General features: G+C 37.7%; 1 protein-coding gene across 3 annotated transcripts in view; it reads left to right on the top strand.

Moving 5' to 3' along the window:
• The window catches only part of ODAD2 (outer dynein arm docking complex subunit 2), a 174,133-nt gene that overhangs the window by 23,478 nt on the left and 123,423 nt on the right, over positions 1-27,232 (top strand). For all 3 annotated transcript variants that reach the window (XM_060659076.3, XM_060659075.3, XM_060659077.2), the window contains 3 exons: positions 5,781-5,983; positions 7,306-7,404; positions 11,584-11,728. In XM_060659076.3, coding sequence (XP_060515059.1) covers positions 5,781-5,983; positions 7,306-7,404; positions 11,584-11,728 — 447 coding nt within the window. The remainder of the gene's footprint in view (positions 1-5,780; positions 5,984-7,305; positions 7,405-11,583; positions 11,729-27,232) is intronic.

Raw genomic sequence — 27,232 nt, 5'->3', positions numbered from 1 at the left:
GAAGTGAGTTTCTTCTTTTTTTTAAGTTTTTATTTATTTATTTTGAGAGAGAAAGAGAGCACAGGAGGGACAGAGAGAGGGAGAGAGAGAGAATCCCAAACAGGCCCCACACTGTCAGCATAGAGTCCCATGTGGAGCTCAAACTCACAAACCAGGAGATCATGACCCAGCCAAAACCAAGAGTCAGACACTTAACCGACTGAACCACCTGATGTGAGTTTCTTTTAAATAGCATATAATTGAGTCATTTAAAAAAAATTTTTTTTTTTCACGTTTATTTATTTTTGAGACAGAGAGAGACAGAGCATGAACAGGGGAAGAGCAAAGAGAGAGAGACACACAGAATCTGAAACGGGCTCCAGGCTCTGAGCTGTCAGCACAGAGCCCGACACGGGGCTCGAACTCACGGACCGTGAGATCATGACCTGAGCCGAAGTCGGACGCTAACCGACTGAGCCACCCAGGCGCCCCATAATTGAGTCATTTTAAAAAGAAATTTGTGAAGCTTTCTATTGATGTATCTACTGATGTGTTTAGATCATTTACATTTAATAATGATATGTTATGGCTTACACTTGCCAGTTTACTTTTGTTTTCTGTTCTTCTATTTTTCTTTTTTTTTTTTTTTAATGTTTATTTATTTTTGAGACAGAGAGAGACAGAGCATGAATGGGGGAGGGTCAGAGAGAGGGAGACACAGACTCTGAAACAGGCTCCAGGCTCTGAGCTGTCAGCACAGAGCCCGACGCGGGGCTCGAACTCACAGACCGCGAGATCATGACCTGAGCCGAAGTCGGCCGCTTAACCGACTGAGCCACCCAGGCGCCCCTGTTCTTCTATTTTTCATTTGTTTTCTTTTTCCAGTTTCTATGGATTACTTGAACATTTTTTAGAATTCTATTTTGATTTATCTGCAGTGTTTTTAGTGTATCTCTTTGCATAGATTTTGTGTGTGTGTGGAGTTACTCTGGGTATTGTACAATATTATACATACATAATTAATAATTATCTATTGTTTGACATCATAGCAGTTTGAGTGAAACATAGAAACCATGTCTCCTTCAAACAATAATTGTATATGCCTCAATCCTTGCAACTCCTGGTATGTCACAAAAAAAAAAGCTGTCGACATATTCTTCCTTTACAAATTTACTCTATGAGAATATGTCATTTCTCTTTCAACATAAACTTCTTACAAAAGCTGTAATAACTATTACACTGATGTGACTGAAAAAATAAATACAACTTTAGTAAAAAATTAAACCATATTTTCTTTTAAGTCCCTTTACCCTCTCTAATTTCTAATTGTCTTTTTCTTCTGCATACATTGATAACTATATGAGACAATGTTATATTTTTGTTTCAACCATCAAACTTCATTTAGAAAACTCAAGAGCTGAATGAAAGTCTTTTGTATTTACCCACACTTTTATTCTTTTCCATTGTTCTTTTCTGATATTGCAATGTTTTCTTCTTTTATCACAGTCTTTCTGTTTAAAAACTTATTACCCTTTTAAGGTAAATTTGTTGATGACAGATTCTCTTCGTTTTTCCTTCATCCACAAATTGTTTTCGTGTTTCTTTCACCCAAGAACTTCTTGACATCCCCTTCATTTCTAAAGTATACTTAACCCTGGATATAGTATCAGGCTGACAATTCTTTACTTTCAGTGCTTAAAAAAATGTTGTTTTAATTCCTTCTGTCTTCCCTGGTTGCTTTTGAGAAATCTGTTATTATTTTAATTGTTTTTCTCTTATAAGTAAAATATTGTTTCTCTCTCAACTGCTGTTAAGAATTTTCCTTGTCTTTAGTTTGTGAAGTTTGATTATTATGTGTCTTGGCATGGATTTCTTTGAGTTTTTCTTGAGTTTGTTTAGTGTTTTTTCAACTTTTTGAATCGTAGATTTATGTCTTTTTCTAACTTAGGGAAAATTCAAATCATGTTAGAATACATTTTTAGTCTGACCCTCTTCCTCCTCTTTTTCTGTTATTCTGAGGACATGAATTTTGGAATTTTTGTTTTGGTCTCACAGATCTTGAAGCTCTATTCATTTTTGTTTCCAATCAATTTTCTCTTTGTTATTCAGATTGGGTAATTTCTGTTGATCTATCTTCAACTTCATGGATTCTCCCCCTCTGTCCTCTCCATCCTGTTGCTAGGCCTATCCACTGAGTTTGTATTTTGTTTTGTAAATTTAAGCTTCAAAATTTATTTTTGGTTCTTCTTCATATCTTCCATTTACTTGTTGAGACTTTCTAGTTATTTGTTTCAAGTCTTTGTAATTGCTGCTGAAGCCTTTTTATGATGGCTGCTTTAAATTCTCATCAGATATTCCAACATTTGCTTTCTCTCAGTATAAGCATCTTTGCATCATCCTTTCACATTCAGTTCTTGATCTCCCTGGTTCTTGGTATGATGAGTGATATTTTTATTGTCTTGGACATTTGGGGCATTATGTTGTGAAATTCCAGATTTTATTTAAATCTTTTGTTTTAATGAGCCTTCACTGGCACATCCTGCAAAGTCTGAGTCCTTCACTTAGTTTCCATTGACAACTCTGGTGGTATGGGGTGCTTCGTTACCATTGGACAGGGGTGGAAGTTCAGTCCCCACGAGGCTTCTGCTGACACTACCCTGGCTGGGAGGGAAAGAGTGCCTTCTTATATGCTTCTCATGGGGCCTCCATGTAACCCATGGGAAGTGAGCCCATTGGGGCCTGGAACTGGTGATTTTATTGCATCTTTTGAGATAATCACATGATTAGCCTTTTGTCTGCTGATGACCATTACATTGATGTTTGAGTACTGAATTAGTTGACATTCAATCCTGGGATAAATCCCACTTGGTCATTATGTCTTACCATTGCTGGGTGAAATTTGATAATATTTTATTGAGGACATTTGCATCTATAATCATGAAGGATATGGGTAGTGTGGCCTCAGAAACTAAATTGGGAAATATTCACTTATTTTTCATCTTTCCGGAATTCTTCATATAAATTGGATATTATTTCTTTCTTAAATGTTTGATAGAATTTGACAGTGAATCCATCTTTACCTGGCTTTGTTGGAATGCTTTTGTATTGAGAATCTTATTTCTTTAATAGATATATAACTATTCAGATTTTTTTCTTGTTGAGCTTTGGCAGTTTGTGTATTTCACTGAATTTGTACATTTGATACAATTTATCTGTTTTATTGACATTGAGTACATTCCATTATTATTCTTTAATGTCTAGGGGATCTTTTGTGATGATCCCTCTTTCATTTCTAATATTAGTCATATATGTCTTCTCTCTTTTTATTCTTGATAGTCAGGAAAGAAGGGATTGATTTTGATCATTTGAAAGAACAGCTATTTGTTTCATTGATTTCCTTTATTTTTAGCTGCTTCCCTTTTTATTTCTACTCTTTATGATTTTTTTTCCTTCTGATTTTTTTATGCTTAATTTGCTCTTCTTATTTAATTTCTTAATTTGGAAGCTTAACCATTGATTTGAGACCTTTATTTTTTCTATAAGGTTTTATTCTGTAAATTTCTTTATAAGCACTACGTAAACTGCATCCCATAGATTTTGATATGTTTTCATGCAAATTAATATATCTGAAGCTTTTCCAGGTATTTTTCTTTTACTGATTTCTAGTTTAATTCCATTGTTTTGAGAGAAGATCTTTTGTATGATTTTAGGTGTTTTTTTTTTAACTTTGTGGATGTTTGTTTTATGGCCCAGAAAGTGGTCAGTTTTGGTGATTCTTTTTTTGTGTGTGCATTTAAGAAAAATATGTGTTTTTCTGCTGCTGTTGGGTACTGTGTTCTCTGTCAATTTTATCAGTTTGGTTTGTACTATTGCTCAGGTCTTATATATTATTAATTTTTATGTGCTTATTTTGTTGATTACTGACTAAGGAGTTTTGAAGTCTCGTAATTGTGGATTTATCTATATTTTTCTTTTTAGTTACATTTTTGCTTTATGTATTTCGAAGTTCTGTTGTTTGGTGAATACACAATTAGAGCTGTGTTGACTCTTTGTTATTATGTATCTTCCTCTTTAGGTCTGATGATATTTGTTTTGAAGTCTACTTTGTTTGATTTTTAATATAGACATTCCTGCATTTTTTGATTACTGTTTGCATGGAAAGTGGGTTTTTTATACCACAAATAGTTGGTTTTCCTTTTTCATCCAATCTGATTTCTTTTAATTGAAGTTTTTCTTTTAATTTTTTTAATGTTTATTTATTCTTAGAGAAAGACAGAGCTTGAGCGGGGGAGGGGAAGAGCGAGAGAGGGACACAGGCTCCAGGCTCTGAGCTGTCAACACAGAGCCCAACTCAGGGCTTGAACTCATGAGCCATGAGATCATGACCTAAGCTGAAGTCAGATGCTTAACCCACTGAGCCACCCAGGCTTCCCTGATTGAAGTTTTAACATCATTTTTATTTGATGTAACTAGTGATAGAGTTGAATTTAAACTTACTCTCTTGGGGCGCCTAGGTAGCTCAGTCAGTTAAGCATCTGATTCTTGATTTTGACTCAGGTCATGACCTCACAGTTCATGAGAGAGAGCCCTGAGTTGGGCTCCATGCTGGATGTGGAGCCTGGTTAAGATCCTGTCTCTCTCTCTGCCCTTTCTCCTGCTCCCCTCTCTAACAAAAGAGTTACTTTTTTGCTGGTTGTTTTTTATCTGTCCCATTTGTTCTTTGTTCTTTTTTCTTCTTTTTCTGCCCTTTTTGTACTAATTGAGCTTTTAGAAATTATTCTATTTTATTTATGCTATTAGTTTGTCAGTTATACTTCTTAAAAGTTTCATGGTTGCTGCTCTAGGGCGTATAATATATGTCTCTAATTTATCATGTCCACCTTTAAATAGTATCTTACCTTTCCACAAATAGTTTAAGAACCTTGCCACAGCATACCTTGAATGCTTCTCCCTACCCTTGGCACTATTGTTCTACATTTTACTTTTGCGTGCTATAACCCCTCAACACATTGATACTATTTTTGCATTAGAGAGTCAATTATATTTTGGAATGATTAAAAATAATACAAATGGTCTTTTATATTGATTTTTACAATTTCTTTGTGTAAATGTTGTATGATAGTCTTCCTGGCATGATATTCCTTTTGAATAAAGAACTTCATTAATATTTCTCTAGCGCAAGCCTTCTGGCAGTGAATTCTCTGTTTTTTGTTCATCTGTAAAAGTCTTTATTTTGCCTTTATTTTGAAACCTTTATTTTTGTCTCTGTTTAGAATTTTGATTTGGCAGTTCCTTGGATTTTTTTTTTTTTTGTTTTTTTTTTTTTTTTTTTTTTTTGGACTTTAAAGGTATCATTCTCTTTTCTTCTGGCTTGCACTGTTTCTGATAGGTCTCTTTTAATTGTTGTGTTTCTCCCTCTGTCTGTCATGTGACTTTTGTCTCTGGCTCCCTGCAAGATATTATCTTTATCTGTCGTTTCAGCCGTTTGTACATGATGTGTCCCAGTCACTATAGCATTTGAGTTTACATTTTTCTGACAGTGGCGAGGAGTGAGTAGGTCAAATGCAGCTATTGGATCTGTGTGTGCTACAGCAGGGGGTGAGTTTAGGAACATCCATTACTATCAGCCTAGCTCTGTTAGAGACCTCAGTCCTGAAGTGGCCCTCATCCAATGTGTGCCACTAAGCAACACAAGTTAGATGCATCAGAGACTTGAAGTTACCACCAGTGTTAATTTTCAGATAGCACTAGATAATTCAGAAATGATATCATTATAAAAATTATTATTTTTTTAAATAAAGGAGAAGAGATTCAGCGACGAAAAGGAAAAGAAAGAACCAACTAATGAGCCACCTGAGAAGGAAGAAGCAGCCCCCGTTCAGAAAGCTATTACTGGTTCAGGCAAGAGAACACTGGAGAAGAACCAAATTAATTTTGGGAAGAGTCAAATGACCAAGAGATTAGAGCCAAGTTTAAGCTGGAAGGCTACCGTTCGTTTCAAAGAGTATGTGGAAATTTGCGTGATGGGTTTTCTGATACATCCTCAGTGACCACATTTGCCTAGTTTTTCACATAAGTTTATGTCATAGCAGGAAAGTACTAGAGTAGATATTTACATTCCCTCCGTAATGCAAGTGGATCCCTCCCTACCCGTCTTCATATACCAAGTAGAAGGATTTGATGTGAATAGGGTTTACATGTGGGCACCGGAAGGGAAGGGAAGGGAAGAACACAATTCACTCAGTAAGTCAGGGGAAATAACGCATGAAAAAGATGAGAAAACACATGGAGACATCTCAGGAGCAATGCGAACATAGTTGTAGGGACCTGATTAAGTAAGTGCTAGGAGCATTTAGGATGACTAAAATCAGGGAAATCTTGATAGAGATAATGTCTTGTCATTAACAGAACTTTAAGTAAATACTATAGAAAGGCTAGTAAATATTAACAAGCCTAAGTAAAGTAGACACTGGTTTGTTGAATGTCTGAAATATACAAAACTAGTTCCATTTTGGGCCATCTATAAAGAGGTGCCAGAGCACAGATTAAGGACCAGCGTTATGTAAATATCAGAGCAGTCAGAAGTGCCTAGAGCACTTTTTAAATTAGCAAATAGGCTTACGAGTTTCATGTCACCTGATTGGGCAGGGATTCTGAGGACCACTGGGTGATTGCATTTTGCCTACAAACCCAGAGAGCAGACGGAAGGAGTCCTGTGGAAAGAGGAGACACTCCTGCTCCTCTAATTCTCAATTTTGAGGTGTTTGGCCTTTGTGACTATTTGAGTCTGAAAATGACAAATACATGGGCTGCTCTGTTACCTGGAAGGTGAATTTTAAAAAAACTGCGTTGCCCACGGGCTTACGTTTTTCAATCAGGAAATTACCTAACAACAATTTAGTGAAAACTCACTATGTGCCAAGGACTGTGCTCAACCTGGGAATACCTGGAAAACCAGATATGGGCCCTGCTGTAGTGCTGGGTGTGGAAGATCAGAAAAGGCAGCTTTCAGCCAGGGCAGTAGGCACTGCTAGTAGAAGGCACAGAGGGCAGGGCCACCACAGTGATGGCAGCCTGTTCCTAGCACCTGTTCCTCACGAAAGGCCTATTGGACCACATGCTCCTCCACTACATAAAGTACATGGCTGTGCCTGAGAGACAGAAGGGACATCTCAGATGTCAGATGAGGCTGGAACTCATAGCCGTTTTCTGTATTAGGAGAACATCACTTGGGTGCATAAAAGTGATGGAATATTTGTATGTATTTCTATTTTTAATTTCCAATTAATCCGCATAAATTAATTTTAAAAGTTTGTGTGTTTTTAGGTACAGAAGCTTACTAAGAGACCCCCAAGAGGAGAAACACAGAAGAAGACCTGAAAGGTCAGGGCCACCCGTTAAACCCGGAAGAGCGCAGTTAGTTCGGTATGTGTCTATTAACATGATCTATTCTCCCACCACCCTCTTTGTTTGTTTGTTTGATTTATTTGAGAGAGAAAGAGAGATGGGGCTTGACGAGGGAGGAGCAGAGAGAGAGGGGGAGAGAGAAGATCCTGAGCAGGCTCCGCACTGTCAGTGCAGAACCCGACATGGGACTTGAACTCATGAACCATGAGATGATGACCTGAGGCCAAACCAAGAGTCGGACACTTCACCACCTGAACCACTCAGGTGCTTCTCCAGTTTCTTTAGATGCAGGTTTATATTGTTGACTGAAACTTCTCTTTACTAAAGTAAGGATTTAGTGCTATATAGCTTATAGGGCTATAACGCTAAAAAGCAGTGCTTTCTGCACTGCTTTAGCTCTGAGCTGTGCACAAAAGTTTTTGATATGTTGTATTTTCATTTTCATTCAGTTCAATGTGTTTTTTTGTTGTTGTTGTTTGTTTGTTTGTTTTGTTTTGTTGTAATTTCCTTTGAGACTCTCTTCTTTGAGCCAAGAGCATTATTTTGTTTCCAGGCACTTGGAGATTCTCCTGTTCTGTTTCTGTTACTGATGTTTTAGTTTGATTCCACTGTGGTTAGTGATCATACTCTATATAATTTCAATTCTTTTAAATTTGTTGAGGTTCTGTGTGGTCAAGTTATCTTGGTATAAGTTCTTTGGGTGCTTAAAAGAATGTGTAACCTGCTGCTGTTGGGTGGAGTGTTCCATAAATATGGAATAAATAATGTTTATTTGGTGTTGTTGATTTCTTCTATATCCTAGCTTATTTTCAGTCTAGTTCCATAAATTGATGAGAGAGAAGTATTGAAGTCTCCAACTATAATTGCAATTTTTCTGTTTCTCCTTTTAGTTCTGTTTTTGCTTTATGTATTTTGCAATTCTGTTACTTGGAAATACATATTTAGGATTATCATGACTCCATCTTTATGTAATTTCCTCTGTGTCCCTGGTCGGTTTTGCTCTGTTTTGTTTTGTTTTGTTTTTCTTTTTTGATGTCTACTTAATCTGATATTATATAGCCATTTCTGCTTTCTTTTGATTGTTTGCATGGTGCATTTTTCTTCCTTTTCTTTCAAACTAACTATAACATATCATTATATTTGAAATTAGTTCCTTGTAGATGGCATTTGGTTGGTTCCCTTTTTTTTTTTTCTTTTTTGTCCATTAAGTTAAACTCTGTCTTTTAAGGGATATTTAGATCATTTACCTTTAATGTCATTATTATGTTAGGGCTTAAGTTTGTCATTATGTATATTTTTTTCTGTTTGTTCTTTTTGATTTTTATTTTCTTGGTTTTCTTTCTCTCCCTCTAGTCTAACTCCCCCCCACTCCGTTCCATAAAAGTCTTTTTTAATTTATTCCATTTTGAAGCATGGTAAGAGAATGGGTAATTTTTAAACTGTAATAATTTTTGAGATTTTCTGAGTCTTAATTGTTGGATTAATTCTTCTGAATTCTTCCGGGTCTTATTTAAATCTTATGTTTTAGCAGGCCTCTGATACCACATTGGCGGGATAAGGTGTATGGTGCCTCCTCAGATTAGAAAAGGAATTGCAGGGTTCAAGTGGGCCCTCACTTGACACCTGGCGGGGGGGGGGGGGGGTTGGTGTAGGTGAGGGATCCTCATTATTTATGAGTGGTAGTGGAAGTTCAAGCTCTGCCTAGGCCTCTATGGATACCAGCTTGTCTGTGAAAGGCACAGGCCTTTTATTACATTGACATTGGGGTTTGGGATCAGTGGAAGTCCTGACTCCCTTTTAGGCCTTCTCTAACACCACCCAGCCTGGGGATTAGGGAGCTTTGCTGTAGCCTGATAAAGTTCTCTGGCCATTGCTAGCAGAAGTGGGGATAGGGCACAGTGTTTTCTGTGGTGTTGACAAGAATAAATCATTTGTTGCCTAAAAGTTTTCTGTTGTGTTAAGCTATTCCTTTTCTGTTCCTCTGACGAGAAAGAGCAGGCTTTCCTTAGGTGCTTGTTTTTAAATTTATTTCTGAGAGAGAGAGAGAGACAGAGAGAGAATGAGCAGGTGATGGACAGAGAAAGAGGGAGACACAGAATCCGAAGCAGGCTCCGGGCTCTGAGCTGTCAGAGCAGAGCCTGACACGGGGCTTGAACCCACGAGTTGTGAAGTCATGACCTGAGCTGAAGTCGGATGCATAACCAACTGAGCCACCCAGGTGCCCCCTCCTTAGGTGCTTTTCTCCTCTGTGCCCACTGGTATTTCCACACCACTGTCTTCTCTAGTACCCCGTCTGGGATATGTGAGACAAAAAGAAATCCAAGGAACTCCTCACTGTGTTGCTTCTCAGGTCTCCAGGTCCCTAGATAGTCTTTCTTCTCCATTCTACCTGTCAGAGTTCTCTCCTGTTTGTTTTACATATGATATCCAGGATTTTTATGTACTTAGTGGGAGGAATAAGGAAAGGTATATCTACTTCATCTTTCCTGAAATGGATGTTTGCTCTAAAGCATTTCAATTTTAAATCAAATTTTAGTGAGTCCGAGAACTCCAGAGTGATAGATAAGGGTAAAGGGGTAGTGTATCCAAGCAACAACCATTAGTCAGCGATAAAAATGAGAACTTCTCTATCTCTTCTTGCTTAAGTGGGTACAATGATGTGGTAGAGAAGTATTTCTTATGGTCGAGTTCATAGCTCAATGAAACATTGAGGTTTGCTTCTTTTTACCTCCTGAATGTACAGCTGCTGTGGGACAGGACAGGACAGGAAGGGAATCTCATAAAAGGGGAAAGCCATATAAAGTTATATGTCAAAGGATTCATCACTGGAAAAAGAGAACAACTTTCCTTTGGGGTATTGATTTTTTTTTAACATGATTTGAGAGTGATTGCGTAAATCACCTGCTCTTAACTCCAGGAGTTTGTTAAGCTAAAACATTCAGAGATTCCCGAGAGAATATAGGTTTATTTAGTATATGTTTATATCTGGGACCTTTGAGTTAAATTTACCTTGGTTCTTAAGTCAGCCTTGTCTACCATATTTTGCTCTGTAACCAACCTAGGTTTCTGGACATTTGTTAGACGAGAGAATACATTAAATTAAAACTCAGCTCATGCGACTTGTTGAATTGGAACAGACGCTTCAGTTCAGGATTTCATTCCACTGTGGCCCAGAGAACAACTCTCTGCACCACAACACCTTTGAGAAATTAAAAGAATTATAGAATCTTAATAAAACTTGAAAGTTACTACTACTATGAAATTACTAGTAGTATGCTTTCTACTGTGCTTCAAAACAGGTGAGAAAAGACATTTATAGAAGAGAGCACATGAGGGTTGGAGGGAAGAGAGGATGGAGATAAACAGAAAATGAGAATTAGATATGGTCATGAAAGCTTGAGTGAACTAGCTGGTGACCATGACCTTGAGGTTAAGTTGGAAGCTTCTAGAGCAGTGAGGAAAAAGTGTACTTTCTTCCATAAGGGAGACACTCTCCCTGTGAGGCATTTGCAGCACTGCCCGATTAAACTTCCTATGATAATAGAAATGGTTTATATCTGAGCTACCTGGTATAGTAGTCACCAGCCACATGTGATTGTTGAGTGCTTGAAATGTGGCTTCTACAACTGAAGAACTAATTTTTTTTTTAATGTTTTTTAACGTTTATTTTTTGAGAGAGGGAGACAGAGCACGAGCCGGGGAGGCGCAGAGAGAGAGGGAGACACAGAATCCAAAGCAGGCTCCAGGCTCTGAGCTGTCAGCACAGAGCCCAACACGGGGCTTGAACTCACAAACCATGAGATAATGAACCTGAGCTGAAGGACGCTTAACCAACTGAGTCACCCAGGCACCCCTGAAGAACTAAATTTTTAATTGTATTCTATTTCAATTCAATAAAGACATTTAAATAAATATAAACATATAAATAACCACAAGTTATTTAAATACTGTGACTGGTGGCTATCTTTTTGTACAGCACAGCCATAGGACATATACTAATTCCCTGTTCATTTCTATTTTCTTAAAACAGCATGCAATTATTCATCTCACTTAGATCTTAACAAAGATCAAGAACTGAGAAGGTGTTAGATCTTCTAGAACTCGTTGCTTAAGTTCGTATTGCTGAAAGAGTAACGATTATAACCAATTCCATGTTGTAGCATAAATATGTTATGTGGTGATTGTTATTGTTCTTAGTAAGAGTAATGAGAAGATTGAGGAAATCATTAGTGAGAGCTCCTCAGAGAGTGAGGAAGGTGAAGAACCACTTGATCGTCAGGAAGCAAATGCAGATTTGCCATCAGAATATTGGCAAATTCAGAAGCTGGTGAAATATTTAAAGGTAAGACAGACCTTTTGTATTGTGTTTACAATGATTATTTTAATTCCTTTCCCAAAAAGGTATATTCTGCTTCCACATTTATTGTATGTTTCTTTCAAATAAGGGTAGTAAAAATCCCTGTTATTATTTAAGTGTGCACAGGGGAAGGTCTTACTACCCTGAGGATAGTAAGGTTACTTCTCACAGAGCAGCCAGGCTGCCTGGTACCAGCCCTCTCCCCTGGGCCACAGTAACCAGCAGGTATTATGACTTGCCATCCTTTTACAATTTGTGGTATGGTGTGGTGGCAAGAGCATGGAGTTTTGAAGTTGTACTACAAATAAATTTTAGCCGTGTCACTTAGCAGTGTGGCTTTTGGTTATAGTTTTGAGCCTTATTTTTCTTAACCCATGGAATAAAATTAATACCTGTCCTGTAAGATAACTTTAGCATTGGAAATACATATTTGAAAGATGCAGCATAGTGTTTGGTACATTGTAGTTGCTTAAAATATGTATTGGTCCATTTCCATTACTCTCAACATATGTGAAAACATGTTACATAATAATGGTCTATATAATGTATTTAAGACTTGAATGGGGGCAGGGCAAGACAAATGATTTGCCAAAACCCAGATTAATGTTAATAGATCGTTGATATTGATAATGTCTAGGTAGGCCATGTCTAAAGCTGTAGTTCAGAAGCACTTGTAAAAATAACATTTTTACTTAGCTCTTAGTTTCCTCTAGCTTCCTAGGTCTTTGATCAGATGAACCAAGGGCATTTGCCAGTGGCTTTGCATATGTAAAGATGTGTATGTGACTCCCAAATTACTTAAGGATACTTTCCTGGTGCCTTTGAGGTCCTTCCAAGCTGACAGGTAAAATAGTTTATGTGAACATTTTTGTGAATTCGACAAAAGTCTTCTGCATGGACACAAGATTGTAGCTGAAAAAGTTCTTTTTGCAAGAAAAATATGCCCCTTTTCTTAGCATGGCCCCAGCTGCAATTCCCTGCATTTCTCAGAAAAAAAATTTCTATGTTTTCCTGAATCCTGAATCCCAAGGAAACTTAGTCAAGAAATTGGGAAATTGGGAAAAAGTATTCTAATTCTCCATTGCAACATAGATTTCAATGGCCAAACTGGAATCTGGGCAAGCAGATGAAATTTTCATCATTAAAAAAGGATATGAGCTTCTGTGAAGCAAACCTTAATGCCCACCTTGGCTATGCTTTTGAAAGCCTCCTAACAATTTGACCAATGTCAATGCAAAATGCAAGATGCATTTGACCAATGCCAATGCAAAATGCAATGCAAAATGAAGAATTTGTTGTGTGTGTCTGGTGTATTTGTCGTGAAACAAAAATCAAGACTATTGGAATAGACAGTTAATGCTTTGTTTTAAAACTTAATTTAAGAATAATATCTTATAAATAGTAAATATTTTTACATCATCTTTCAATATTTAAAATGACTTCCATTTGGCATTTATTTGTGGTAATGTCTCCCTCTTTTAGTGTTATCAGCTATCAGGTGGAGATCATTTTTACATGTTACTGTAGTAGATATACTTTGTTTTTTTAATGTTTATTTAGTTAATTTTTGAGAGGGGGGAGGGGCAGCGAAAGAGGGAGAGAGAGAATCCCAAGCACAGAGCCCAGTGTGGGGCTCAATCTCACAAACCGTGAGATCGGACCTGAACTGAAACCAAGAGTCGATGCTTAATTGACTGAGCCACCCAGGCACCCCTGGTTTGGGTATTTTTTTAACAGAAAAACCTCTGAAATTTTTAGTATCTCTATCACAAAAAGTGACTTACTGTTTATTATTATGGAAATTCTTCACCATTATAGTCATCATTAATACCTAAAAACATATAAGTAAAATTTGGGGAAAAAACATGGAATAACTTACTATTTTAAGAATTCCACAGAATTGGGAGGGTATTTTGATTTCTTATTCTCTGATCTTGAATATTCATGTCTCTGTCGGGAATTTAGAAACCCTATCTGGAGCACAGGCTGGAGTTCAAACTCCATGGTCGTGCACAACCCCTTGGCAGGCGTCTTTGTACACAAACCATGCAGTCAACACAGTGGCCCCACTGAGCACACATAGCACCAACGTCCAGACTCAGGAGACCTTCCTGATCCTTTACTGAACCATGGATCTTCCCATGATCTCTCCTGTCTTCATAAAGCACATGTCACTCTGGGGGAAAAATGGCATCAGAGAACTTTGCCACCCCACACTTAAGTAGCTTGAGCCAGATGGACATTGTGGCTTGGACATACCTTTTTGGAAGGAGATTGGAAGAGCCCTGGTGTTTTTCCAAAGAATTCTTTTCTATTAACTTTATTTCCTTAGTCAAAGGAAATAAAGACTCAACAGGGAAGATGCATGGATGGACCAGGAGGCAGACTAACAGAGCAGTCTTCCATGTTGGAAAGACTTTAATGGAGTCGGTGTTCTACTAACTCAGTAGCCTTGAGGGAGTTGGCTAACCTCTCTAAACTTCAGTTTTCTCATCAGTCAAGATGGCAAAAGAAATGTTCTCATGTTTTAGTATTATTATGAATATTAAGTGAAATCTAACATATGTAAAGTGCTTAACAGAAAGTACTCAATACTTGTTAGCATTAATAATGATTTCTATTACATATTATTACTGTAGACAACATATGGTATGGAATCTTCTTGACTTGCACAGCTGGCCCTTCAATTTTTGCTTCACATTTTCTAGCAACCAATAAAAAGGAGGAAATGCAGTGAGTTAATACAGTGAGGGAAATACTCTTACCATCATAAGGTAAAAACGGCCCAGTTGCCAATGTGTGTAACTGATCCTGGTACTAAGAGCAGAAAGAATTTTCTCTCTGAGGGCTTAATGGAGCAGACAGTGAGTGTGGTAGTGAGTGACATCCTTAATCATAAGCTCCCAGTGAACATGGCAATGAGAGTTTCTCATAATAGCCTGACTATTGAATAACTATCTTGAGTTTTTCAACTATTTAGGATAAGTCTATATAATATTAGGCCAGAAAGGGATGCACTGTTTCTGTCCCAGAACAGCTAAGGAAAACATGTATTGATGAAGTGCTACTTAAGCTTGCACAAGTTATTCATCAATAAATCATGTGCAAATGTGATACTTTTGGCCAGACAGTAAATTGCTGGGAATTATTATAGTTCCCACAGGTAGATATTCTTAACATAGCCAGCAAAAGAAAAAGTATCTACAAGTGGTTTTGGGCTTTTTGACACAGATAAATGTTTTATATGGGGACACAAAAGGATATTAAATGTCCAAGAAATGCAAAATTGAATGTCTCTAGATAATCTCAAAATAAATACACCTGACATTTTAATTTGCAAAATTATGCCTTAAATGTAGACTTACACTAGCAGAGAAATGTTAATGTTGAACCGACTTTCTACTTACCATTTTCCAAGTGATTGCTGAAAAAAATTCGAAGAGCTCATTAATACCCAAACAGGTCAATGAACTATAGCTTGTTATTTATCCAGAGCTATGAGCTCAGATCTTGGCATGTAAGTAAAGGGAGTTTGTATTTAATTATTTGGCTTTGACATACATTCATTTCAACTTACAAGTTTTATGTATGTATATATTCTTTTAATCTGGATTTTTAGAACACAATTTAATTTTTAAACTAATGAAGACTTTGCATTTTTACTCACCAACCTTCCAACTTCTCCCCTCCCCCCACACACGGAACTGATGACTCTATGCCCTAATTCTAAATGAAGCAATAAACCACCTCTTCAGCTTCCTTAGTGAGAAACACTTACATTCTGCCTTGTTATCTGTATTGTTCAGCTTGTCTGTCGCGTCAGTTACTTGAATGGAAAGACCGAATTAAACTCATTGCTGTGTCTTGCAGGGTGCCTAGCCAGTGAGCACAGGCTTGCCCTCCGCTTAGAAAGTGTGATGGGGAGAGAATGAGGTTCCCAAGGGGCTGGGCTGTGCTGTTCTTCACGCTCAGTTCCTTGAGAGCAGTTTTTCCTTCTGAGCCAGAGCTGTTCCTCCTGCTGTTCACGGTCTTTCCCACCTTCCCTTACTTTCCTCTCTCCTCCTTTTCCTGCTCCCTTTCTCCTTGTAGATATGCTATTTTATTGCTGTATTTGCTAGCTTTATATGGATATTATTTTCTCCCCTGGCCAGGGCTGCTTTAAAATCTTGCAATAAAATGTTTCGCTTTGGATCTATTCCAGTGACTGGGAAGATGGTTCAAGTGTATGTCCCACAGTAATCTGTAAAGGTAGTGTGAAAATAATTCTGCAAAGATACAGAAGCTTTACCCATTACTAAGTCAGTTATATGGAGAACCCCTTTGTGCAATAGGAGGAGAGTTGCTGAATTTTATTTTGTTTGGAAATGTGGATTTATTAGTCACAAGTATTAAATGTTATAAATTAATACAAACAGGTTCTCTTCAGTAAAGTGAGATAAAATATTGAAAGGTTGTCACCATAAGTAGATCTGCATTTCATACACCTTAGTGTATCATTAAACTAAAGACTGAATTTCTGGACACAGGGTTGCAAGCCTACGAAATCCATTTTCTATGTGGATTGAAGGAGGTCTGGGTCTGGAACTCAATACTACACGATAAGTAAATCCAAGAGAAAACTGAGGAGACTATAGAGTGATGCCAAGAATGTGGTTGGTCAGACTTTAGGTAGTTGGAAGGGATTTCAGAGGCTGGGTCTAGAATCATGCTTTATCTCCCCCGTAGGCATTTCCTTGTCACTTGAGGATAAGATGTCAGTGTTGTCCTGGCATCAGCTCCAGGCTCAGATGGGGGATTATTAGCAAGCAGGTTTGTAGACATCTGCCCCTCCTCTGATGTGCTTCATTCAGCTGGTCTTATTCCTGAGTCCTTGCGGCAGGCAATAATGGAAGAATCTAGGGTTAATCCCCAGGGCCATTTCCCCAGTTGTGACTCCTCCCTGCAGGATGCCTCTTTCTACACCTGGGATTTTGATCAGAGTCCAGCCAGGGGACCAGGATGATGAAAGCAATGCTTTAGAAAGCATTGTCCAGCAGCAGGTGGTATGTAGAATGAATCGGAGTGGGAAGAGGCAGAAGGCCAGTGACAAGGGGGCTTCGAATAGGATAATGTCCTTGGAGGCAGCAAAGAAATGGATGGGAAAGAAAGCAGGCCAGTTTATGAGGAGGCTTTGGTTGGGGCAGATGAAGTTTGAAGAGCGTGAAATACCCAACAGAAACTCCTATACCGTAGTTGGAAATAAAGGACTGGAGCTCACAATATTCGTTAGAAATTGAACTACTGCTTCAGGAGCTCAGGCAATAAATGTGTGGGGCATGTGGGCTGGGTTTGGTTTTTTTTATTCATGGTCAAATAGGACCTCTTAATAGCTAATCAGAAAGCAGCTGCCTCCCACTCAAGTTAGTACAACCAAGGCAATATTTTTAGATCAAAATTCCAATGCTACGCTGACAGTCTTTCCATAAATGTTAGTTTGCCATCTTACAAACAGATTGCTTCATCGGCCTTTTTAAAAAAATACTTAAGGAAAGTAACATTTTATTTGGTAATTTTACACAATCAGCTAGTAGGGAAAAAAAACTAATTAAAGAAAGATGAATAGGAAAGTTTGAAGTAAAAAGAGAAAAAGATTTATTTTTAAAGTAAGTTTCCTTCCAAATTGAAAACTCCTACACACGCAAACCATAAGGCGCTAGCTATGAAATCAGGGAATGATGGGCTTTTTAATCTAAATTCATAAATGTGGTATCATTCTTGCATCTGAGACCATGCGATCATTGTTCCTGAGTCCCAGGGGATGGTGACGTTATCTGAACATGTGTCCCTCCATGGAGAATGGCTCTCATCGGCTGCTGAGTGGCAGCTTATGATCACAGCTGGGCATCACGTCACATTTATCCTCTCCCAACCCCCCCCACCCCACCATGTGTAGGTGAGGGGTAGTTCCTAATTTATTTATCGTATGTGATCAAATTCATAAAACACTGGTGTTGATTTCACCTTTCCTGTGAGCTGGGGGTCTTGCTTGTTATTCTCCTGTTCTGTTATGTATTCACAAATTCATATTTCTCAGACCATGACAGGTGAAGGTACTTGGTGGCTCCCCCAGCTTAGCAGTAACCAGGACCCTACTTCACAGTAACTTCTCAAAGAATCACCTCAGAAATTCCACAGGCCTTCCCAAGAGACACTCCAGGCTCCGTCCTTGGCATGTTTTAGATTTCCACTCTGGAAGGGAATTTGCTCCAGAGACATTTTGAAATTTTCAAAACCTTTGTTAAAGAATACTTTTGTGGCGTTCAATTCCTTAATCGTCTTTCATGAACTGATTAAACACACACACGCGCACACACAACTACCTTAATTGGTTAACAAGTTCTTCTAAGTGGTAATTGGGACTTATATGATTTTTCATTGCAGGAATTTGATGTACTTTGCAATCAATTATAGTTAATTAAATTCCTTTCCCATTACTCGGGTTTTGGGTATGGAGGGGTAGGTAGTGTGATCCTTGTTTCATTGGTGGAAAAGCTGAGAAATAGTTCACTCTGGCCCACACAGAAGGCAAGGCGGCTGTGGGCCAGGCTGGCGCCCAGGCCTCTATCTTTATTGCCCGTTGCCTGGTTATTCTGTCCTTCTGTCAAGAAATTCAGGGCCCAGCAGGCCTGCAGACCTTGCTGTTGTATGTTCGTATTTTCTCTCCCTTGGTTTTCTTCATTTAAGTAAGAGACTAATTAAACAGAGCATTTCTTAAAGGAATTCAATGTTCATTTTTGGAAGGCGGTATGAGAGTGTGCTCTTTTGCTAGGTTTTACTTAAAGAGATGGAGAAGACTGTGATAGTATGGTGTTATTCATGCTCAACAGAATCTTTCAAAAATAGAAGTAATGTTCACTGTTTATGTATGCAAATAAAAGCCAGTAAGAAAGGAAAATTACTACCACCTTTCTAAGAAATGGTCTTTAAGTTAATACATATGGTATTATATTGATGTGGGTTAACTTTAAAAAAAGTCTCCATGACATTAAGAGTAGGAGTTTTGTGCTTTAAAAAAAAAACACTATCTGTTAGAAATTATGAATATTTTATTTAAATTTTTTTAAATGTTTATATGAGAGAGAAGCGGGGGGCAAAGCATGAGTGGGGGAGAGGCAGAGAGAGAAGGAGACACAGAATCTGAAGCAGGCTCCAGGCTCTGAGCTGTCAGCACAGAGCCCAATGTGGGGCTTGAACCCATGAACCGTGGGATCATGACCTGAGCCAGAGTCGGATGCTTAACCAACTGAGCCATCCAGGCACCAGAAATTACAAATATTTTAAATTGCATCATCTAAAAAAATCCCTACTTAGCAGAGTTTGCATTTATGTTTTCTTAAATAATGCAGCGTAAGACAACACAATTTAAGTATTTGGGTTGAGATGTGTGTTAACTTGTATGTTTATATATTGCCCACAAAAAATTTATCCCTTTTTATTTTTATTATAAAGAAGGCGATGAAAATAATGGAGAGGCTCCCATCTCCACAGAGGAATCTGTACTCTACAAATAAACTAATAACCTTAGTTATAGTTTTTGAGCTATAAATTATTTTTGCCTCTTGACTATCATAAAGAAGAGTGGAGAAGGGCAAAGATAATTGGAAAAGTATGATAATATAATGCTACTAAATCATAATAGTTTATACCACCATTAGCTAGCATTCATTATATAACCACATCAACTTAACTGCTGAAAAACGACACTATTAAGAATCTCCAGGGAGGTCTTTTAAGCCCTATCTCATTCATTCATTCATTCATGCATTCATTCATAAATGGATACTGTAAGCTCACCCAGCTAGACCATAATTATATATTACACATTGCCCATCTAGCTATTCGTAAGATTTTTGATTGGAAAGAATTTTGCCATCTAAGTTTTATGTGACGTTCTGTTTAGTTTTATGTAATCTGGAAATGTAATAGATCTTTGGGGGGAATGTGTTGCCTGATGTATTTGCAGCAACACTATTTTTTGTTCCTCAAAGTACACTTTCCCCCAAATTGATTTGAGAGGCTAAATAAATTGGAGGAAAGTAGTGTTGCCTAGTTCCCAGTTTATATAATGCTCTAGACTGCTTTACCTTTTTTTTTTTTTAAACATTTATTTATTTTTGAGAGACAGAGACAGAACATGAGCAGAGTAGGGGCAGAGAGAGAGGGAGACACAGAATCTGAAGCAGGCTCCAGGCTCTGAGCTGTCAGCACAGAGCCCAATGCGGGGCTCGAACCCACAAACTGCGAGATCAATGACCTGAACCAAAGTTGGATGCTTAACTGAGCCACCCAGGTGCCCCTAGACTGCTTTGATTTTTATTCTAAAAACACATAGTCGTGTCCTATTATAGAAGTTTGCACACTGAAGAATTTATAAATGTAAGGGTTAAGGAGTAAAAGGTACCAGATTTGGTATAAGTGATCTTTCATTTTGCATGTATACACTTCTGTTGTACTCATTTTTAGAAATTGCATATTTGTAGGACAAACATTAAAGCCCAGGTCCATTTTGGTCCACTAGCCTTTGCTCTTCCCACTGGCAAGGGCTGCGCCCCTTTACCCACCCCTGCTCTCTGGTAGGTGTGGCCTCCTGATATTTCTGTGACACATATGGCTGAAGCCTGTGTTCCTCTTCTAGTCCTTCCTTATCTCCCTTCGGTACTTAAAGTGCTAAAATCTTATGGGGGCTCCTGGGTGGCCCAGTCAGTTGAACATCTCACTCTTGGTTTTGGCTCAGGACATGATCTCACGGTCGTGGGATTGAGCCCTGAGTCAGGCTCTGTGCTGATGACATAGAGACCACTTGGGATTTCTCCCTCTCTCTCTGCCCCTCCCCTGCTAGTGCTCTCTCTTTCTCAAAATAAATAAACATTAAAAAATAATATTAAAATCTTATAAAAATAACCCATTAACACATACCCTTGGTGAATATTTAAGCCATGCCAAAGAATAAAAGGGAAAGACCTTTTCCAGATGTTTCATATATATATATATATATATATATATATATATATATATACACACAGATACACATGTATATATATATATGTACACACACACATATATAATTTTTATACACAAAATGAAGTCATACTATGTTGCTCTATATTTTGCTTTTTATATTTTGTGTTTTCTTGGTGATCTTCCATATCTGCCACAGTCCTTTTAATTACCACATAGCATCTTATTATATGTATGTATCAATAATTTACATACCAGCTCCCTTACTGATAACTTTTTCCCTTGTCCCCCATGTCAATTTTTATTATTACAGTGTTGCTGAAACAAGTATTTTTACGTATTCTTTGGATATGTATACTGTTTCTGTAGGATAGAGTCTTTTTGATGTCGAATTGCTTGGGTCAAAGACTATGTACATTTAAAATTTCAATAGTTCTAAGGTGGAGGTGTTGTTCAATGGGTATAAAATTCTAGTTTCACAAAATGAAAAAGCTCTAGAGAGCCCTACAACATAGTGCTGATAGTTAACAATACTGTATTATGCATTTAAAAAAATGTAAGAGAGTATTTGATCCTATGGTAAGTGTTAATGCCACAAAAAGGGAGGAGGCATGAGAAAACTTTTGGAGGTGATGGATGTGTCTGTTACCTTGATTGTGGTGATGGCTTCACGGGTGTATGCATATGCCCAAACTCATGAAATTGTGTACGTTAAACATGTACAGTGTTTTTGCATATGATTTCCTCCTCAATAAAGCTATTTTAAACAAGAAAGAATATATGCCCAGGAAAGTTTGAGAGGTACTACAATGAAATTTTTTAAATTTCAAGAGAAGTAATAAATCAACCAAGCTTGGATTATATGAAAAAGTTTTTGATAGTTCCTGACACAAAGCAAATGTCAATTTACACTCAATTAGTAATATGCCAAACAGAATGAAATCAGCCAGGCTCCTAAAAAAACAAAACAAAACAAAACAAGGGCCCTGATGCCCAGGTACCATTCATGGAGGTTTTAAACAGATTGTTCTGAAGTGGGGTCTAGGCATCGATGTTCTTAAAATCTTTTCAGGGTATTAAAATAGTTTACCTAAAAATAAGATTCGTTGGTACAAATTCTCACTAATCTACAGTCTCTTTTTATGTTTTATTTTGGCCAATTCTAATCGGGATGGGAGAATGTATGTTGTTTGAATTTGCATATTCCTGATCACTAATGAGGTTGGTAAATACTTTCATGAGTCTAAACGCCATTGGATTAGATACCTTGCCTATTTTCCTGTGGTTGTCTTTTGATTATTAATGAAAATTAGTCCTTTGTTATATTATTTGTGAATATTTTCTCTCTGTCATGTCTTTTTATCTGCTCTTTTGTTTGGAAACTTTAAAATTGTACATTAATAAATATTTTGACTGTTTCTTTCCTGACTTAAGAGTTTTGTGTCTTAGGAGCTGGGAAGGTTTTTCTGAAGCCATTCCAAGAGAACAAAATTTTTTTCTATTTCCTTCTGATAGTTTTATAGCTTAAAAAAATGTTCAGATCTTGATCCCAACTGGATTTCACTTTATGTATAGTGTGAGGTAGGGATCTAATTTTTTTTTCTTTGATGGATTGTCAGTTGTATCAACACAGATTATTGGTTCATCTACTCTTTCTTCTAATGATCTGAGATGCTGTCTTTATTGAATAGTCATCTCATATGTGAGAATTTGTTTCTGGATCTTTCACTATTACATTGAGTTATTTGGATGCGCCTATGCCAGTTCCATGCTATTTTAATTACTGTAACTTTCATATATTTTAATATTTGATTGGCCAGAGAGTTTTCTTAAAAATTTTAAAACTACTTCTTGCATATTTTCCATTCCAGATCATTTTTAGAAAAGCTGAAAATCAAGTTTAAAAAAACTTAAAAATGCTGTTGGGGATTTTGGTTGGTCTACATGAATGTACAAATTACTTTTGGATAAATTGCAATTTTTTTCAAGTTTTTATTTAAATTTCAGTTAATGACAGTGTAATATTAGTTTCAGGTGTAGAACTTAGTGATTCAACACATATACAACACGTGGTGCTCATCACAAGTGCCCTCCTTAATTCTCATCACCTAGTTAATCCATCTAACCCCCCCACCCCCTCTGGTAGCCATTAGTTTGATCTCTATAGTTAAGAGTCTGTTTCTTGGTTTTCCTCTCTTTTTTACCCTCTATGTTCATTTGTTTTGTTTCTTAAATCCCACATATGAGTGAAATCATATGGTATTTGTTTTTCTCTGATTTATTTCACTTAGCATAATACTCTCTAGCTTCATCCACATCATTGCAAATGGCAAGATTCCATTCTTTTTGATGGCTGAGTAACATTCCATAGTGTGTTTGTGTGTATACACACACACACACACACACACACACACACCACATCTTCTTTATCCATTCATCAGTCGATGGACATTTGGGCTCTTTCCATAATTTGGATATTGTTGATAATGCTGCTATAAACTTCAGGGTGCATATATCCCTTTGAATTAGTGTTTTTATAGCCTTTGGGTAAATACCTAGTAGTGCAATTGCTGGCTCATAAGGTAGTTCTATTTTTAACTTTTTGAGGAGCCTCCATACTGTTTTGCACAGTGGCTGCACCAGTTTGCATTGCCTCCAAGAGTGCAAGAACGTTCCCCATTCTCCACATCCTTGCCAACACCTCTTGTTTCCTGTGTTGTTAATTTTAGCCATTCTGACAGGTGTGAGGTAATGTCTCATTGTAATTTTGATTTGTATTTCCCCGATACTGAGTGATTTTGAGCATCTTTTCATGTGTCTATTGGCCATCTATATGTCTTCTTTGGAGAAATATCTGTTCATATTTTCTGTCCATTTTTAGATTAGGTTGTTTGTTTTCTGGGTGTTGAGTTTATACATTCTTTATATATTTTGGACAGATACTAACCCTTTATCAGATATGTCATTTGTAAAAATCTTCCATTCAGTAGGTTGCCTTTTAGTTTGGTTGATTGTTTTCTTCACTGTGCAGAAACTTTTTTTTTTTAATTAAGTCCCTGTTTTATTTCTGCTTTTATTTCCTTTTGCCTCAGGAGATCTCTCTAGTAAGTAATTGTTACAGCCAATGTCAAAGAGGTTACTACCTATGTTATCCTCTAGGATTTTAATGGTTTTCTGTCTCACATCTAGGTCTATCATCTATTTTGAATTTATTTTTGTGTCTGGTGTAAAAAAGTGGTCCAGTTTCATTTTTTTACATTTAGTTCTCCAGTTTTCCCAATACCATTTGTTGAAGAGACTGTGTTTTTTCCATTGGATATTCTTTCCTGCTTTGTCAAAGATTAATTAACCATATAGTTGCAGGTTTGCAGTTTTTAGTAAAATTGAGTTATCCTATTCAGGAACATAGTATGGCCATTCATTTATTTTTAAATTTTTGTGAATTTTATTAAAACTTAATAGCTTCTTTTCCATATATTTTCAACATATTTCTTGTGAAATTTACTCCTAGATATTTTTGTTATTATTATTTTGCTAATACTAGCATGGAACATTTAAAATTTTTTTTTTATTTTTTATTTTTATTTTTTATTTTTTTATTTACTTTTTATTTTTTAATATAATTTATTGTCAAATTGGTTTCCATACAGTAACCCAGTGCTCATCCCAACAGTTGCCCTCCTTAATGCCCATCACCCACTTTCCCCTCTCCCTCACCCCCATCAACCTTCAGTTCTCAGTATTTAAGAGTTTCTTATGGTTTGCCTCCCTCCCTCTCTGTAACTTTTTTTTTCCCCTTCCCCTCCTCCAGGGTCTTCTGTTAAGTTTCTCAGGATCCACATATGAGTGAAAACGGATGGTATCTATCTTTCTCTGCCTGACTTATTTCACTTAGCATCATACCAAGGGATATAGGAATGCTGATGCTAGGGGCACATGTACGCCAATGTTTATAGCAGCACTTTCAACAATAGCCAAATTATGGAAGGAGCCTAAATGTGCATCAACTGACAAATGGATACAATTTAAAAAATTTGTAATGTTTATTTATTTTTGAGAGTGAGAGAGAGCACAAGCGGGGGAGGGGCAGAGAGAGAGGAGGACATAGAATCCAAAGTAGGCTCCAGGCTCTGAGCTGTCAGCACAGAGCCCGACATGGGGCTTGAACCCATGAACTGAGAGATCATGACCTGAGCCAAAGTCAGAGGCTTCACCGACTAAGCCACCCAGGCGCCCCTTCATGGGAACATTTTTCAAATTACACATTTTGATTTGTTATCCTTAGTGTATGAGGAGTTACTAATTTTTGAATGCTGCCCTTATATCTGGTCACTCTACTGAGCTATTTTTATTAATTATCATAATTATTCAGTGTATTCTTCTGAATCTTTTTAGGAATGCAGTTATATTTGCTACAGATTTTTCCTCATTGCAGTGACTAGGGCATTCCAGCAGATTGTCTATGTCTGTAAATGTTCCATGGGTATTTAAAAGGAATGCGTAGGGAATGCTTGTATTGTTCCTTACCCATTCCTAATAAAAATTCTCAGCAAGCTTGTAATACAAAAATCTGAGTCTAATTTCTTTTTTCTTCTGGAACAGTATTTTCTTATTTTCTTTCTTGGAGATCTCTTGAGTCTCCTCTCTTGAGTCTCAGGTTTATGAGTGCTGAATCATCAGGATAAAATAGGTTTGCAAATAAACAGAAAGCAAAGCAATATACTTTACTACCTTGACTTAACATAGTCATATGCCACTCTCTTTGAGCATTGACTTTTTCCCGTTCTGAGCCTGGGAGATGAGAGTATATGTAGGCCAACCTCTGTGCTGGATGCCAGGCCCTCTGTCATCATTAATAAACAGTCACTGGCAGAGCTTCACTTTTCTTGCTCTCTGAGCAGCATGTTCAGAGGCAAAAATGCCGAGAACATTGAAAGCCAGCTGGATAGCCGTGTGATGGCTGTGTCACCTCACTGGGTCTCATCCACTGCCCCTTGATTGCAGACAGTGGGGAACAGAAGAGGAGCCTCCACTCCTGATTGTGCCTCTGCTGCCTTCTCTTCCGGTCGTCATGTGGGACTCGGACAGTAAGCTCCAAATGGTGGCCCTGTGAGCGTGGAGCCCATCAGAGTTTCGTCTACTAGTTTTATAGTCTCCTTTTCTGAGCCAATTTATTTGAAGTCTTTATGACACATGATGAGTCACCTTGAGCTCTCCATCCCGGTTAGCTCTTCTCTGGAGAGCTGCTCTCCACGTGTCCCACTTGCCCTGTCTAGCCAGGGGCCTCTTCAGCCAGAATGATCTAAAAATGTACTCAGCTCATGTTGGTCTTCTCTGCCTTCCCTAAAACAATAACCCTTGAATATTTCCTATCAGTCTTAGAGTAATGATTAAAATATTCAGCCTGGCCTATGGGTCCGGCAGGTGCCTTTGCCCACCTAGTTTTTCAGCTCATCTTGGACCATCTACCACCCACTCTCTGGGTCTCAGCCACACTGGCCTTCGTTAGGCCATGTTCCGCTTCTCCATCAACCTTTGCAAATACTGATTCCTCTGACTGGCGTGCTTTTCATCACTTCCCTCCTCCTTCACCAGGGAAGGTCTCCCACTCTGTCCACACTTCAGTCCAGACATACATTCCTCAGGGAAACCTCCCCTGTTGTCCCCACCCAGTCAGAGTCCTTGATTGCAAGTTTGCATAGCACTTCTTCAAGTTTTCGTTTATTTGAATGGGCTTCAGAAATTAAAATCTTCTCTACTACATTTGATGAGCTCCACGAGGCAAAGACCATGTCTGTTTTCGTTTACCAGGATGTCTCTAATGCCTGGCCTCGAACTTGGTGAAAAGTAAGTGTGCAAATTTTTTGAATGCAAGAATAAAAAAATGACCAGAGACAGCTTGCCCCCTAATCTAGTCTCGAATACATTCTTCATCTCAACTCAGTAAATGTTTATTTCTCTGTTATCAGCAGTAAGGGGGTTGGAGGTAGATATTACCCTATAGACCAGATAAGGTAATACTACTTTATTTCAAAAGTTCTATTTAAAACCACGAGAAACATTATTTAGAAACGTGTCCTCTATTGATCTTGTCCTTCCAAAAGAAATTTTGAGAAAAACGAGGGAAAGCAACATTCATTCAACTTTTGCCTGTTTGAAACGTGATTGTAACAAGGAACAAATGCTTCCTGGTCATAGAAAGGAACACGAGCCACAAAGTATCGGAAGGCACACTGAGCCTAGAGATGTCTGAGGAGAAGCAGGGGCAGGAAGACAACCAGCAAAAGACTTGCATTAATTTAAGAAGTGGAAAAGCTTATTGGAAGCATTCTTCAAAACCCTTCAGAAGCTAGTAAAATAATATTTTACTATGTTTTCTCCAGCTCTTAAAACTTTACAAATGCAAATATGTGATAAAATGTGAAAATAAGTATTGGCAACTAATTACATTCTCCGGGGAGATTTAATTGAAAAACAAGCATATTTGCACTG

Source organism: Panthera onca, chromosome B4 (genome assembly GCF_046562875.1).
Source record: "Panthera onca isolate mPanOnc1 chromosome B4, mPanOnc1 haplotype 2, whole genome shotgun sequence".
NCBI classification, from domain to species: Eukaryota; Metazoa; Chordata; class Mammalia; order Carnivora; family Felidae; genus Panthera; species Panthera onca.
The sequence above is the reverse complement of the archived record's forward strand: the minus strand, read 5'-3'. Positions and strand labels throughout refer to the sequence as shown.